Raw genomic sequence first — 17,389 nt, forward strand, 5'->3', positions numbered from 1 at the left:
TCCAAATTCATTTTCAAAAGCAACCTATTCTCACTGTATTTTTGCAGTATAGTGGATATATTAGATACAGATGGTAGAATTTTTAGTTCAGTAACAAAAAATGACACACAGGTAAACTACGCATACACAGATCACCTAGAATTTCTTTGCCCCCTTTCTCTAAGATCATTTGAGTTTGTTGAAATATTGATTGTGTGAAGTGGAGAAGTACATCTTATGCACATTATGGGAACTGAGAACTCTGGCTCATTTGTTCACCTCCGAGGAGCAAATTACCATGTTTGTGCTTTAGTTTATACATTTTAAACAGAGTTTCCCACACGTGCCTGACAGCTCCTCTGTAAGTGAAAAGCACCACTGTCAGTTAAAACTGAGTAGTTCATCAGTAGCAACTGATGTCATATCTGCTTTAAAAACAGTGAGCCTGCCCCCCCCCCCCCCGGACAGGTACACTCTATGGTGGTGTTGGAACCCTTGTTAAAACGTGGACCTCCTACTTAAGTCTTTGGTGGACTCGGTGCCCTGTGTCTGTGAGCACAATGTTGTAGGTTCAAGTTTTCTGTTGTTAGGTCTTCCGAAGCTCCCCAGAGTGCACCCTGTGAGTAGCTCCAGAGCTTCTTCTTTGTCAGGAAACTGTTTCCCATCTGAAATGGATCCGGACACAGTAGTCCTGTGTCACGGTAGTTATTGGTGTCACCAGTAGAGTGCTGTCTTGTGTGTTCACCAGTTTTACATATTCATCTTGTGTAGCTTTTTTATTAACATTTTTGAAGGATATGTGTGTGTATGTGTGTGTCTCTGTGTATGTGTGTGTCTCTGTATGTGTGTGAGTGAGTGTGTGTATGCTGTGTGTTTGTATGTGTGTATGTATATGTGTATGTGAGTGTGTGTGTGTGTGTGAGTGTGTGTGTATGGTGTATGTGTGAGTGAGTGTGTGTGTATGTGTGAGTGTGTGTGTGTATGCTGTGTGTTTGTATGTGTGTATGTATGTGTGTGTGTGAGTGTGTGTGAGTGTGAGTGACTGTGTGTGTGTGTGAGTGAGTGTGTGTGTGTATGGTGTGTGTGTGAGTGTGTGTGTTTCTGTGTGTGTGTGTGAACAGTTTATAGACCTGATGCAGGGCCTCATATGTGTTATGGACTTCAACGGGCTGTGAGATTTTTATTTTTTATATTTTTTAACAAAACAGACACAAATTTCAATGTGGTTCACAAAACAATTTGAAATCAGTTGATTGGATAGTATCCACACTTCCCAGTAGATGGCACTAGTTTTACATCCTTGCACAGCTTGTGATGTAGCCTGGCCTTAAACACATAGGTGCATTGTAAAGATCTGAAAGAATGCAAGGATATCCAGTTAAGAACATATGGATTTACAAACCAGACTTGTCCCTGCCTTTTCTGTTCTGACAGTGTATGTAGAGTTTTCCGTTTTCAACAGGACCCTGGCTCTCTCTGCTTGTACATTTCTTGGAAATGTCTTTCATATGTAGACTTTCTCCAAACTAAAACAAGTTTTCATAAATTAACCTATCTTGTACCAAAGAGCTGCTTGTGCAGTAATTTATAGCTTTATATGTAGCTAAGCTTTCTGCAGCAGACCACCCACGAATTAAAGAAAATTATACATTTTGTTTTGCCATATTCTGGATTGCCATAGAATCTTGAAATGTTGTTAGTTAACCATGTTGAATGTGGAGCATTGATCAGTTTTTGCATGAATGAAATGTTTTAGGAAAACTAGAAAAATTTATGTTTTAAATGTTGATTAAAGAGTACTCTGATACAGATTTATGCTTTTGAGGCAAAATGTTTTAGCGCTTTATAATAAAGCTTGAGTTAGTACTGAAAGGTTGGTATGTGGTATGAGTTTTAAATAGTGTTTGTAGAGAATAGATATTTCACCAAGGGTGATTTGTCTCAGAAGGACATATTTGTATAAAGATATGTTGGGCATATAACTTATTAAATGTGGATTTTATTAAATTTTTGTGTTAAATGGCAAATAAATTAGTAATTATAAAATACACAGCACAATAAAACAACTAAGATAGCACGAACAAAATCTTAAACACAATTTAGTTTTTTTTTTTGGTAAATTGAGTATAACAATAACTATAGAGAATGTAAAACATTACTAACTTCAACAAATCAAGACAACATGAACTTGGAGATACTGTGTAGATATGTTTCTGTATCTAAACATGCTCACAGTGATATTATGGAGAAGATCAGAGAGGGGTTTCCTGAAACACATGGCCTTTTACCCTCAACAGATGTATAATGAAGGGCTGAGCCAGAGGTAACCGTAACGTTCACATGCCAGGTAATACTGATCATACCTGGTGAATTATTTTAAATCACTCTTTCCCAATTCACAGTTTAGACCAAAACATTTAGAGATGAAATTTTCATGATTGCTTTTGCTAGATACACTTTAATTTAAAGTTATTTAAACTAGATTGTTGAGATGAAATGATAGACTATATGTAAACATTTTGTGCCTTTGCATTTGAAAGCAACTATATATTGAAGAATTTAGTATTTGTTTGAAAGTCCTTACTTTTCTTTTTATTTGCATTCAATATGTTCACAGTTATACCAGTTATTTTAACAGATTAGTAAGCTATATATCTGCATACTTAAACTTATTAACTGTTATGATAAATACTTCCTCCAGTACTATTGTGATTGAAGAGAATGGAATCTTATTTTAAATTAATAGATTATTTGAATTTTAAGCAAGCCAAGAAAATCTACAATTTTAAGTATTTCTACAGCTTTTATTTTATAGGGTTTTATTTTATTGCCAAAAATACATACTGTTTCAGAAGGATTCATTCCATTTGATTAATTTTTAAGATCTCTTGTGTGGTTTTAGATAAATTAACCTCAGTCTTAGAACCTTTCACTGCATTATTGGTATTGATAAAGAAACAAATTGTAAGTTATTACTTACCGGATTGTTTTTATTACCCATTTGCCTTTGGGCCCCCAGAAGTTTCTCTTTATACTCTTTATTCCACTTTTTTTCATCTGTAAAACTGAGAATTATACAACACTGTTATCATTATAATTAGAATTCTCAAGTCTTATAGTAGCTGAGAATTTCCAAACCCTTGTTGTGTGGAACCTCAGCTCCTTGCGATCAAGAAGGAAGTGGAGAAAAGAAATGATGGGAAAAAACTAGACTAGCCTTGGGAAGGTGATGAGCTGGCCAGGCAAAGAATTTCTTATTGCAGAAAATATTTGGACCCTGTAAAGCGCCAGAAAGGCTGAAAGCAGTAAGTGCCTGCTGCGTAACAACTACAGCCATGTCTGTCACAAGTGATGGGCATTCAATACGTGTTTATATATGGAATGAATAAGTGTCAGCAAATAAGTAACATTATCTTGTGTATCAAAACAGTGCCACATTGTGACAAGATCTCTGTTCTTTCAGAATGTACATCCTGGTAAAAAAGAAAAAAAAAAGTCCACCTAGGGTGCATGCCTTATTATAACCATAGGATGAAAAGAATGGCATCACTGATGCCTGAGGATGCAGAGCCACTTCCCGGTTGTGTAACTGTCAGGGCAGGAACAGGGAGAGGAGTTGCCTTGCTGGGTTCTGTGCCTCGGGCAGGATGGCTTCCGAGGACTGGATTTCACACAGTGCAGTAAAGGGTGTGGAAGATCTGGGTAGCTGTGCTTAGTGGGGAGGGTGGTGGTGGTGGCAGAGGTGAGGATGTGTTATGGGAACGCGAGTTAATAGTAGATGGCATAAAGCGTGGGTTCAAAGCCAATGGGAGGAGAAGCTACAGTGTCAACCCTGGCTCGCGTCAAACAGGTGGTGGTAACTTCTTCGGGCATTAACTTCTTGAGGTTTGTGTCTGGAAGTTTGCCATTTTCGAGTTTATAATGCAAGGGATACCAGTTCTGCTATTTATCCTGCATACCTGTCATCAGATGAAACTACATATTGCTGTATTTCATAAATTTGAGTACTCAGGCCAGGTGTTAGTGGCTCATTGTCTTTTATCCCAGCTCTCTGGAGGCAGAGACAGGCAGAGCTCTATGAGTTCAAGACCAGCCTGGTCTACAGAGCAAGTTCCAGGACAGGCTCCAAAGCTACATGGAGAAACTCTGTCTTAGAAATTGGAAAACCAAATTCTTTTTTTTTTTTTTGTAGTACTCAGCTTTTTCCACTTGAGGATAAATCTGGAAAAACAACAACAACAATAAAAAACCAACCAACCAGACAAACAAACAAACAAACAAACAAACAAAAACCAACCCACAGTGATGGGAGCTGGAGAGACAACTCAGTTGTTAAGAGCACTGGCTGCTCTTGCAGGGGATTGGCGTTGGATTTCCAGCACCCACATGAGGGATCCCAGCCATCTACAACTCCAGTTCTGGAGGATCTGATGGCCTTTCTTGGCCTCTGCTGGCACTACATACCTAGTACAGAAACATTCATTCAGGGAAAACACCCATAGACATGAAATAAAAAGAAAGAAATCTTGAAAACATTGAGATAAGAATATACCATCATAGTTTGGCAGTGTTCTTTCCCCTTTCTGGGGGGCATTAGATAATGTATCATAATATATATTAATATATATATATATATCTGAAATGGGCTGCATCAAGAAAACTGGGTTTTCCTAACCTGATTCTGACTGTGGGAAGCTTTTTCACTCTCCAAGAGGAACGACATGTTAGCATGTTTTATTCTAAGAGTTGGTGTGGATATAATGCTTTCTGGGCCTTTACAGCTACAGATTTGTTAAATGTCAGTCACGGTGAGGAGTTTGGATGTAGACCTCTAGAGAAGCAGTAAAAGACTGAGAAATTTCAAAGGAAAATTTTTCTCTATCATTAACCACCACTTTTTATCATGCTTACTTACTAGACAAATGTTGCTGTATATTTGAAACTAAGATCTAAAAGTTGTTGCCACAGGCACAGAAGACACTTTTTTTTGGTGGTGGTGGGGACACCAGCCATTGAGATGGAGTATTAGGTAAATACAGCATGCACATCTTTCTGATGGGTAGTTAATATGCAAGCACTCTCCCTTGATTTTTGTAGAAGACTAGAGTGTACGCCGTGTGCCTTTTCTTGAGTTTTCTGTGTGTCAAAGATTTTTTTTTTTCTTCTTTTTATCCAGACTATCTTAGTTTCTTCTGGGATGATCTATTAGCTATTATTCATCTAGTGGTGGTTGCAGGCTTGGTTGTTGTTGTTATTATTTATTTATTTTTCATTGTACTTCAATTTAGACTCAAATTTGTTACATGCCATAAATTAATTTTGGAAACTGCTGGGCAAAGTTGAGTCTTCAGACATTATATTTTCTTTCTAAGGAAGTATATAAGGTTGTATTTAAAGAACATTCTGCCTGATAGTCTAAGAGAGGGCTCCTGTCAGTGGGTGGTTTACCTTTATCTCCTGAGCAGGCTATGATCCACAAAGGGAATGGGAGGAAGGAGAGATGGGTAGAGGGTATTGTGTGTGTGTGTGTGTGTGTGTGTGTGTGTGTGTGTGCACACGCACGCGCCGATGTGCACATGCAAATCTTTTTGATTGCATGTGAAATGTAGAATTGAAATGAGCCTGTCTGGTTTTAATTTTTTTCTTTATGGGCTATGATGTTCAAGTGAAGACCCATGCAAAAAAAAAAAAAAAAAAAAAAAATTAAAACCAGGGAGCCCCGGCTTCGTCAGAAGTCTCACATGCAATCAGATCGAACTGAAGCTCAGTGGCTCTCCGTTCCACTGCTGTCACTTGATGATGGCAGCGGTTCAAAGATTCTTTTTTAGTCGTCTGCTTTGCAAGCAAGAAAATGCTTTCAGGATCAAGACATGCTTCAAATACTTCTCTAAACCCTCAACTTCATGGTCCGCGTTAACGCAAACATCGTTGCTCCCAGTGTTCCCGTTACGTTCTGGGGACCCGATAAAGCATTTTCTAGTTCCCTTTCAGGTTTTTGACCCATGCTGATCAAATGACGGCTGCATATGAGAGCAGCAATCAAAAATTTACCATATAGATGTGCAAGAGGTGGTCTTTAACCTCTCAGTCTTTCAGTACTTTTAACCATGGTCTCAGTGGGATGAATGAAAGGATAAACCCCTCCGTTGTCTCCTCTCAAGAAAATCATGCATCTGCAGGAAGGAGGCTTTACTACAGTGGCTAGAATCTTCCGCCGTGGTAATTAGCCTTAGGTTCCGAACAGCTGGTGCGGGCCTCTGACTGTGCGTTTAATCCTATCAGCTTGCCTTCAGAAACACAAAACACTCATCACTTCTCAGATCCCAAAGTCTTACTCTTTTGAATTGGAACCTACACCTTTTCCTGTTTGGTGACATCATAAAATTAGCTGGTACAGCTACAAGTGCCCCCTCTGCATAGTTTGCAGCAGGATGGACGCCTACAGCCTTGGCTACGCACATTTAATCCCGCCCGTCTATCAGTCAGCTAGCTGCCTACATGGAGTTTTCTGCCCTGGCAGTCTTGGCCTTGCGATTTGATTTCTATGAGTATTTGTGCTTCCCATACTCCAGTGACAGCTAGACATGGTTAATCTCGATGAGAGAAGTTTAGAGTGTAAATGTTCACTCCCTTCACATAGAGCTCTGCGCATGCCTTCCCTAAAGACTTCAGGCTGTGCTGTCCAGGGGCCGGGAACCTACCCTGGTATGGTCTGAATTTCTCCATGCTCATCGCAAGTCTCAACTCACTGCAGATGTCTAATAATGGCATCCCACTTAAACCCAGGCCAACATGCCCAACCTCAAGCCATGTTTAAGAGGATACATCAGTAGATGTGTTTGGTGAAACACAACGTTTCTTGAATTAAATCGAGCTGTGTCTTTTTACCGCCACAGCACTGTAACGATGAAATTGGCCTCAGGGTTCTGTCCTGGCTGATGAATAGGCAACTCAACTCAGAAGACATTCCAGGCCAGGTTTCTCTCCCACTCCGTGCACCCCGTTAGCTTCACCTCTGCCAGTGTCCTCAGCGAGACAGTGCCCACACAAGCAAACACATTGCATCTACATTCCTGGAAACACTACAAACTCTGCAGGACACAAACTGCTGGGCCCCACCCCACTGCCACCTATCCCATTAAGATGGCCCATGCTCTGCTCATTGTTGCGTATGCTTTCCGCCTTCTAAAGGACCTTACGACAGCCGTCTTTGCTTTAGCTGTGCCCTGTGCATCTTACCTCTGCCACAGTGGGAGGTCTCCTTTTGCTCTCGGCTCTGTACTGAGTGTGTACAACAGTGACAGTATGTAGTACCCCCATACTACCCACAAACTGACGGCTGAAGCAGTTGGTGGATGCGTAGTCTGGTTAACACGGTACTTGACACACTGTAGCCGACACAACCTTTCCCATTACTCGGAAGAGTGAGTGTCTTGGGGTGGCGCTCTCAAGGAAGGGGTGCAGGCCTGACTTCCCCTCTCAGTGACTTGCAATTTTGTTCTCAAGGCCTTTTCTTGACTGACTAGAGAGTTGTAAAAAAGAAGAGTACAAACAAACAAGAGTTGTTTGTGGTATATATTTACATTTGACTCTCAAAGTGGTCTAGATTTAGCTGTATAATCTTCCACTTAGAAACTCTAACACTACTAAGCTACTGGAATAAAATAGTAGTCCAACGTGACAGACTAATGTGTACTTGGAAATTAAAGATCATAGTAAAAATTAACATGCCATCAGTCAATATAGCAGCAAGATATTTCTACAAGAACTTTACTGTTTTAACTTAATGGAGTTAAATCCAAACAAGATATATCTCTCATTTATTATTTTGGGAAAATAGTTAATATTTTCATCCTGCCCCTCCCCCCCCCAGTCCTAGAGCAGAAATTCAATTCTGAGGTCCTTAGGCTTGGTTTTATTTTGATTTTTCACCCTGCAATATGAAACGTATGACTCATGAGTACCCTCAGCATGCAGGTAACGGAGCTGACCTACTTCCTAACAGGGAATTAAAGGGTGTCTTCATGGTGAGAATTGTGTATGAACTTGTCACTGGTCCTGTGCTGAAAGGGTAGATGTTGGTGACACGGGCCATTGGGCATACGTTGTTACTTTTGTATGCACTGTCATGACTACTACCTTCTTCTTCTCTCTTCCACTTACTGTCTTAACTTGATAGTTCTTTTTTTTTCCTTGCTGAAATTTTCTGGGTAACTTGAGAAGAAAGTTATAGCATAATTTTTTACTAGCAAAAATAGGCATGGTTTATGATTCAACAACGGTATGTTTGAGTTGATATGTCTCCTTAATAAGGTATCTTATAACCAACTCTGTGGGCCTCAGTTTTTGTGTCTGTGAAGTGGGCATGATTCTGCCTTCTAGACTTACGTGTCTAGAAATGTGTGTGGTCTAGGGCAGAACTGAATTTTTAGTTCTGCCCCCCCCCATTTCCTGTTTACTTTCATTTAAAAAGTATAACTTGTTAGAAAAATGCCTTCCTTAGAGAATTATTATAGAAAATCATTACTAGTTGATACTGAAGTGCACAGACACGTGTGAGCTGCTACCCTTTAGTGGGAGTTTTAGCACCAGTGTCCTCCCTGATTTTGCACCCGGGGCCTGCTAACATCCCAGTCGTTGGCATCCTACAGTCCTACAGCTGCAGGTCACAGTTGGAGGCAGGCAGGACCAGAATGCAAGCCCCCTCCCCTTTTTTAAGAAGTGTGTGGGGGTGGTGGTGACAAAGCCTTGGGATCCCAGGTGTGTCCCACCTCCAACTCTCAGAGCGCCAACTCTTGTGTCTATGCAGGGAGGAGCGTCCCCTTGGAGTTCCATCACAATTCTTCCCTTCAGCAACATGAAAGATGCCTTGGCATAAATAAAAAAAGACACTGGGCATATTCCAGGATTTGAATACCTTTGGATTGGGTTCAAGATAGATCTGACCCACATAAGAATTACTCTTTAGAGAATGGGTTATGATTAGATACGAAGGGGGTAATATTATTCCCTCAGATGTCAGATGTACCGGGTTGCGTGTGTGTATACACTGACTTGTGCCTTCAAAGTAGCGCTATTAAACCTTTAAAGAAAGGGATACCTCTCTCCGTAGTATACTTCTAAGCCAATTCAGAAGTCATTGGACAGATGTCATATAACACTAATGTTAAATTACTCGGTGTAATAAGAAAATTACAGTACCTACGTGAAGATAGTAAAGGGAAACCACCCAATGAATTACTCTCAGATTTCAAAATGAGATGACGTCTGTAGAATTAACAGTGGTACCCTGTGACTTTAGAAAAGTCAGTCTGGTAGGGAGCAGAGGACTCAGGGACAGAAGGGAAGCTTTTCTCTGTACCCGCCAAATTTTTGTTATACTAGAAGAATTAATAAATTCGTACAGATGTCAGCTGTCCAAGAAGTACATTACTATTATTGCACTGTGAGGTGAGACTTTTATTAAAATCTGACTGGCTTCTCATTGAGCTGTTTGATACAAAAATCGCAATAACCATTCCATATATATATATATATATATATATATATATATATATATATAAAATATATTCCTTTTGCTTTTAAGCATCCTTTGAAATTTATTTGGAGAACATAGTATGGCCAAAGAATAAAAATGTACAAAGTTTGACCACTTTAAATAATCACCAGCATTTTCTCAGAGAGTAAAACCTCACTAACAGTTAGGAAGCAACATTTATATCTAAGGCTGAAAAGCCAGGATGTAGAAAAATTTTGCTAATTTGGAAGATGACCTTTAGGTGCACCAAAACCAAATAATTTGTAGGCTGTGACATAGGGTGAATTCCTCCAAAATTTGTGTGAACACTTCTTCCGTGGTTCTTGAAAGACAAAGGAAGCAAACGGGAAGGAAAGTCTTCCCCCCTTCCAAATAAGACGGGGCCTAACAAAAGAGTACAGCAGGCCCCTTTCAAAGTTCACCATTAAAACGGGGCCTCTCTGTAGCACAGCTAATGAGATGGCTCATGGCGGAAAGCAATCTGTTTTTAAGAATGTTTAGATCAAAAGTAATTTCTAATCTATGAAATAAGGCCCTTCATTCACCAGTGAAGCTTTTATGTATTATTTACTTCAATCAGATGTTTTCAGTTCTATCTTTCTCCCTTCTCCCCTACAAATACATGGCATGGTTCACCAATACTGACTCTTCAGAAAAGAGATGTTTGAGAGAGGTAGAAAGAAGAAGAGAGAAACCATCTTTGCCTAAGTGGTTTGCAAGCATCTGTGCTTGAAGCTACTTTTTATGAACACTCCTTGGTAAATGACTCAAGGTAAAAAAGCAGAAAAGCATCCAATGTTAGGAAATTGCAATCCAATACCATGTAATTTAAACCTGTGGTTGCTTCTCTTATACTAAATGACATACAGATGGCTAGCTTAGCTCTCACAACTTTGGGAACACAATTGGTCTTTTTATATGAATGAACATATAGTAACTCAAAATATTTTAGACGGATTTGCTTAATTCTAACTGTTCAGATCTTAATTATCAAGCTCATTGGAACTAATAATTTTAACCATGATAATTTGTCACATTAAGTTTGCAATTAATGAACTTCTTGACGAAATTAGCAAAGATACCCTTCTAACAAATAAATAAAAAGCAAAATAACTTTTTAAAAGAAGTCTAGAGGGAGGTAAATAGACTCTCACCCATCTCTGGGCACCAACTGTTTGAGAAATGCTTTCCAATTGAACAGACTAACCAGGGGGACATTTCTGTGTATGCCTTGGACAGCAATAGGGTTTGTCACAGGGCTTTTCACACCAGGATGAGCCTGGTGTTAACTGGGGCTCAGTGAGATGGGAGGCCTTCAGTGCCTTCCCTGATGTGCCTGTTGCTCCGGGGTCTCTTCTGGATCAACAGAGGATCAGAAAGGCCAGCCGAAGTAGAGTCTGGCTTCTGCAGGCCTCACCAAGGTCATCTTCTGTTTGGCTCTAGTTTGTTCCTTTCCTGGCTCCCCATTTTCTGGTGGAGAATGAGCCATCTGCCTCGGTGGCGCCAGCCCTTCAACCCCACAACCAGGACAACTGGTCAGGTAATCTTTGTGGGTTTAATTCAATAATCTCATGTTCTACGTTAGCTATCTTAGAAGTAAACAGTGGAGAACAGTCCCAGTGCCGAATCAAAGACATTGAAGTGAATGCTCAGGACACTAAGAAGGCTAACTGCAAAACAGGGTGGGGAATCTTCCATGGAGAGCCATCTGCAAGTCTCTCTGTCCCACTGCGGTGGGTGGCGAAGAAAACTCATTTTACCACAGTGCGTCATGGCAGCCCCGTCTCAGAGCTCTATTTCTTTTCATTTGTTTGCTCAAGTAAAATAAAATACTACACATAAATAGGTGTTGTCTGAATGTTTTACTACAGTCTGCATACATTGAAATAAAAACTACCCTTGCTGCTAGCCACATTAGAATCATCTCACCATTCAGAGACCCCCGATGAGTGAAGTCATTCCAGCTGGGCTGCACAGGGACAGCAAAAGCCTGCAAGAGAAGTCACACTCACTCTTCGGTCTGTCCGTCCTTCTGTCTGTCTGTCCCTGTCTTTTCTCTTTTCCCATCCCCCCCCCCCCCGCCCAAATTTTTGAATCTGCCTCAGTATAAATAAATGCCTTCTCCTGAAAGTTTCTTGCTAACGTGGTAAGATAGGGTCTTTAGAAAAACATGCATTTCTAAAGACCACGTAGAAACTGATAGACTCACAGAGAACAGTTCCTACTGTAGAAAACAATACATCTTTAGGGCTCTCAGGAAAATAAATAGGATGGTAATTAAGTCATCTTGGATGAAAATGGAATTGTGATGGTCTCAAGCTATTCTACCAATTTGCAAAATTATTGAATGGGTCTTTGTATGTCCGTTCTCAGGTATTTGTGTACATATACATGTATTTAGTGAGCACTTACAAATGCATACACGAGATTGAATTCGTCTTTTAAAAAAGTAGTCTCAGGGTATCATATCAGGTGGTATATAAGATGTACCACCATTCTGGAAACAGTACCCAGTGAGTTTTTAGTATCATGTGTTAGCAGCCTTGTCTCTGACATCCTGCCGCTACTCCAGAGGAGTCAGTTGAATCTTAAGGTGTGTTCTTTTTGAACCTGGACACCAGCTGCTGCTCAGGTAAGATTTTTTTTTTTTTTTTTTTTTTTTTTTATTCTGTTTTGACAAGCGACCGTAGAGGCTGCACTGAGGCGACCAGCCAAAGCAATTGTTTAGGATTCAGACTAAAAAAGGCTCTTTCTCCCGTGTCCTCTCTTTCCAGGGTCATGTAGGGATAAAAAGAACTGTAAGGTGGTCTTTTCCCAGCAGGAACTGAGGAAGCGGCTGACACCCCTGCAATACCATGTTACCCAGGAGAAAGGGACCGAAAGGTAACGTGTGCTTTCATTAAAAAGCCAGCAAGCGGGGACCTCCTTGTTCCCTCCTCCTCAGAGTCCCCTTCCATGCCAGTTCATTTAAAGAATCCTATAAGTACTGGCTAAGGCTAAGTCTGCAAATGACTGTCTTTGAAAAGGTTGGAGATGGGACATTGTTTAGGTTTATTTCTGCTTCTTTCCTCTCAGTGAGCATTCTATCTTACATAAAGTCACGGGGCGTTTGGTAAGGGCCTGTTTTTAGTTTACAACAAAATGTGTGGAAGTAATAGTGATTTAGGTGCTTTTTTTTTTGGGGGGGGAAGATATCACAGCGAGGAAAACGTGAGGGATGTGGAGCTTTGCCAGGATGCTGGCATTTGTGAAGGTGGCCATTGTAAGCATAGACATTTTGGCTGTAAAAAGAAGGTAGCATAATTTAGTTCCTTTCTACCCCACTCCAATTTCTTTCTGAAGCACATGTGGAGAAAGTATTTATTGGCTCATTTGTGGTTGGAATGTCAAAAATTTTCAATAACTGCCCTCACATGGCTTTGGTCCTTGGAAGTTCGCCCTACATCCTGGAAGGAAAAAAAAAAAAAAAAAAAAAAAAAGAGAGAGAGAGAGAGAGAGAAAGAGAGAGAGGTTTGTTCACTTCCAAGATTGTTTGTAGTGATTCAAGTCTTTCTCAGCTGATTCTAGCTCAAAAGTAACTTGCCAAGGCCCAATGATTTTGTTGTCTAATTTATGCCGCAGAGCTTGGCACGAGGCTGTAAACGTATCCCTGATCCAGATTTATTAATGATGTAACTTAGTGTTTTCATTCATGAGCTGAAAGAGCTTATTCCCACACAGGGGATCCCTGTTAATAGGCAGCACACTCTCCCTTGTCACAGAATCTACTATTCGCCGAGTTCACCAAACAGAAATCTCCGACAAAGCATGCCCCCGTCGTCCACTGGGGCTGGTGGTGGGCTAGATTTGCAGCTCACAGGGTTTCTGCCTGCTCTGTTGTGTGCGTGGCTAGCAAAAAAAAAAAAAAGAAAGAAAAAAAAAAAAGATTTAATGCGCACAAACAACCAGAGATTAGGTCATTCTTAAAAATTCTGTTTATAAAAAAAAAAAAAAAAAATTGGACCTCGTAAAGAGGTGAAAGGGTAATGAAAACAACCTGCACAGCACACAGACTTTTTGTTGGGCTACCACAGCTGATTTGTGTTAGCTGGATGACCTCCTCGCCTTTAAGATTGCCAACTTAGAAAAATACTCCCTTAAAGCTGCAATATTCCTTTTCAAAACGAAAAGTGGAAAGTCAGACTCCTTCCATTGAAGACTTGGGCCCTGATACATATATTCTGGCCCCCTCTCGCATGGTGGGGAGTAGCAGAAGTCTTGAGTAATAGCGTTCTTTATGTGACTCAAACATTCCCTTTAATTTGAAAAATATTCTAAGTATTACACACTAGATGGCTTGGTATTTTTTATTTAACCTGTACTAGTTTGGAGTAGTTATATGCACGTTTATTATATACACATACATTTGAAGTATATTAGTATGGTTCAGCTTTCCATATGTTTGGTCTGTTCTCATTTTAGGGCCAAAAACCCTGGAAAGATTTCCTAGAGAAATGTATATTAGACCATCGTGTTCTGTAAGAAGTAATACTAGCTCTGTTAATATTTTTTGATGATCTGTTTATTTTTTTTATCAGTGCCTTTGAAGGGGAATATACACACCACAAAGACCCTGGGATATATAAATGTGTTGTCTGTGGGACTCCATTGTTCAAGTAAGTGTACTGAAAGCTGGTAGGTATGGCTGGGTCACATGACAGCGGACCTCTTACTGCATTCATGACAGCGGACCTCTTACTGCATTCATGACAGCGGACCTCTTACTGCATTCATGACAGCGGACCTCCTACTGCATTCATGACAGCGGACCTCTTACTGCATTCATGACAGCGGACCTCTTACTGCATTCATGACAGCGGACCTCTTACTGCATTTACCTAAGAATCTTTCCTTTGACAAAGTTGTTTCTGTCTTTTTCTAATTTATGTGTGTGTGTGTGTGTGTGTGTGTGTATGTGTGTGTGTCCATGCTCCATGAAAACAAGACTAATTACAGGCTTTCCTGGTTGATCACTCTATGACAGAGTGGCTAGTATTGTACTGTTTGGACATTTAAAAAAAAAAAAAAAACAGCATTAATTTTGTCTCACCTTAACAACCATTGGCCTTAGCAGAAGTACGAAGGAAATTTTGTTGAGCAGAGATCTGTTAGTATGTTTACTGGTTTTTCTACCTACAAGTGATAGATACCCTTAGATCCATTCATAGACCATTTTGCAACTCACTCATTCACACCCTTCAGGTTAAGACATATTCATCAAGAAGTCTATACTTCCACAATGAAGGGATACACCTGTACTTAGAGTAAATATGAGGCATATGACAAATTTTTTAAAATATATAGGTAATAATATTGTATACTTGAGGTTAACATTATTTTTGCATTGGTCTAAAAAAATCATCTTTTTTAAAAAAGATCCCAGCAGTTCATAATAATGTACACACCACATAGACCAACATAGTTAATTCTTGGACTGGATAGCATAATCTTAATCAGTGAAGGGTAATCTTTACCAAGGAACTTTAGCTGGGTGGGTGAACCTTATCCAGAAGGCTTACCAGAATGAGTGTTGTGTATCTAACACAGGATTATGAAGCTTCATAGGATGAATGAGTAAATAAAAATCTGATGGCCATGGCATGTGAGATACACTTTAATTTGCTCCATGTTTCTCTGTTAAGACACTAGCATTTACAGATATCTCTGAAATAGCAGGAAAATGGTAGTTTCCTTAACATTTTTGAAGAGTTTTGAATTTTCCCCCAATTACATAAACATTCTTGCACGTTAGTGTTGCTTGACAATCTGTTCTGAATTCTTACATATTTTTTTTCTTCATGTTAAAAAAAAAGACCCTTCAAATTGTCACCCATTTTTTCTCAGAATACACACATCCTCGTATTTCAACACCTTTAGCTTATGTCATAATAGTTGACATAACACTTCAGATAGCCGCTGAGCCGTGCTAAACTGGTTAATACTCCGAATGGTAAAAGCTGCCCACATCCCCTTTGCTTTTTGTTTAAGATGCCCCCCCACCCCCATCGTGTGATTTCACTGAAGGAAAACTTGCTGTTTTAAATAAGAAACAGAGCCACTGTAAAAGGGCGGATTTAACCCTTGTGAGAGTTTGGATCACGAGCTCAGAAAGCAAGACCCTTATCCAAGCATGCGAACAGGCGGGAGTCACATTCGCGGTCCTCCGGGGAGCCGCATCCTTTCTCTGAGCGTTTCTGTCAGCTCCATTTTCTGAAAACTTGGAGAGAATAGGGTTTGACTTTCCATTCACACTTTTGCTGTTCTCCTGCTGTCTCTTCTGGCTCCCTTGGGTACCCTTGAGAGAGGAGCATCTCCTGAGCTTTCCTTGTTGGAGACGGAGTACTTGGCCTGCAGTTGTTCAGAATGTGTGTCCTGGGTACCCACGAAGACTTCGGGGGCCGCAGGGCATGGGTGGTTTTGAGGGAATCGATTTTCCCAATCGCCCACACTCGGGCCGGTGGCCTGCGGCTTCCCCCTCTCTTGTGACCCTTGCCCTCACACTTCCCTTGGGGTGGCATACTTTTCATCTGTCTCAAATATTGCTGGAATTTATTGTCCCCAGTTACAGTCCTCAAGCATCAAGCAAAGTGATAGTTCAAGGATGTATTGCTTTTGAAGACAAGCTCCCTGAGGGAAAACCTCTACTACTACACAAACAAAACAGTGGTCGAAGAGATCAGTATCGTGAAATTCCCATGTTTTTTTTGTATGTCTTCCTATCTGTGTATCCATTTACCACCCAGGGACTTAAATGGGTAGTCATGAGAATATGTACCAGTGTGCTTATTCAAAAATGAAAGTTGAGGGCTTCATTGTTGTTTTAGAAAAAAAAAAAAAGTCTGATTTGATTGATGGCTATGTTGCTAAGGACTGGGGTTGCAAATTAGATCATGTGATTAATTTCTCCACTTGTTTATGATGGAAATATGTGGATCTGAGGTTTTGACAGAAACACTGTAAGCACAGTGTGTGTACAGAATACAAAACAACTGGAAATCCGTCTTTTGCAGGTATTTACATTTCTGGTAAATTATTAAAAGATACAAGGGAGAAAATTACCAATCAGCAAGGCAAGATTTAAAACCCACATAGTTGTTTTGACAAGAAAGTTTAAAGTATTGCAAACTATAGCATAGGGTTGGGATACGGAGGAATTTGCTAGTAAGAACTGGAAGGAAATCAGAAAGGTACAGACACAGCACAGTGGTGATGATGAATACAGCAGGTGTGTCGTGAAAACAGCAGGGTGATCATGAGTACAGGCAGCAGGAATGGTGATCACCAGTACAGACAGCAGGCATTTGGTATGACCTCTAGGGCAGAAACAGAAAGGCCTAGGAAGACCCTTCTCCTCAGTACCCTCTACTTCCTTTCTCTGGGGTTGAGAAGGAGACGGTGTGATTTCGTCTACCACATGGCAGAGAACTCATGGCTGTGCCTCTGTGGTGTAGTGTACTTGAAATACAAGTTTGCACTGGAATTTTGCCTGCTGGGAAATGATCTCTGGGAAGCTATCCTGTTGGGTGGCGGGGAAAGCTGTTGGCAGGAGCAGTTGGGAGCGAGGGGGAGGCCACTGGCTTTTCAGTACTGGCACTGCAGGGCAGAGTACCCTGAGAGCGCCTGGCGTTGCTACTCCGGCTGCAGCGGCTGAACTCGTGGGACCTGAGTTTGCTGGAGGGGACGGTACAGGAGAAGCTGCTTCCACAGGGGATGGGGCCCTGGAGAAGCTGTGAACACAGAGGGAGCTTGGCGTAGCAAGAGCTATACTCCGGGCGGGGCACTGGAACGGCTGCCCGTATTGTAAGAACTAGAAAGGGAGTTATCTCAATATTC

General features: G+C 40.7%; 1 protein-coding gene across 1 annotated transcript in view; it reads left to right on the forward strand.

Annotated features, from left to right (window-relative positions):
* Msrb3 (methionine sulfoxide reductase B3) overlaps positions 1-17,389 on the forward strand; it is a 105,854-nt gene that overhangs the window by 25,390 nt on the left and 63,075 nt on the right. The window contains exons 3-4 of the mRNA XM_051176177.1: positions 12,292-12,400; positions 14,095-14,172. Of these exons, the coding sequence (XP_051032134.1) occupies positions 12,292-12,400; positions 14,095-14,172 (187 nt within the window). The remainder of the gene's footprint in view (positions 1-12,291; positions 12,401-14,094; positions 14,173-17,389) is intronic.

Source organism: Phodopus roborovskii, unplaced genomic scaffold, assembly GCF_943737965.1.
Source record: "Phodopus roborovskii unplaced genomic scaffold, PHOROB, whole genome shotgun sequence".
In the NCBI taxonomy this organism is placed as follows: domain Eukaryota; kingdom Metazoa; phylum Chordata; class Mammalia; order Rodentia; family Cricetidae; genus Phodopus; species Phodopus roborovskii.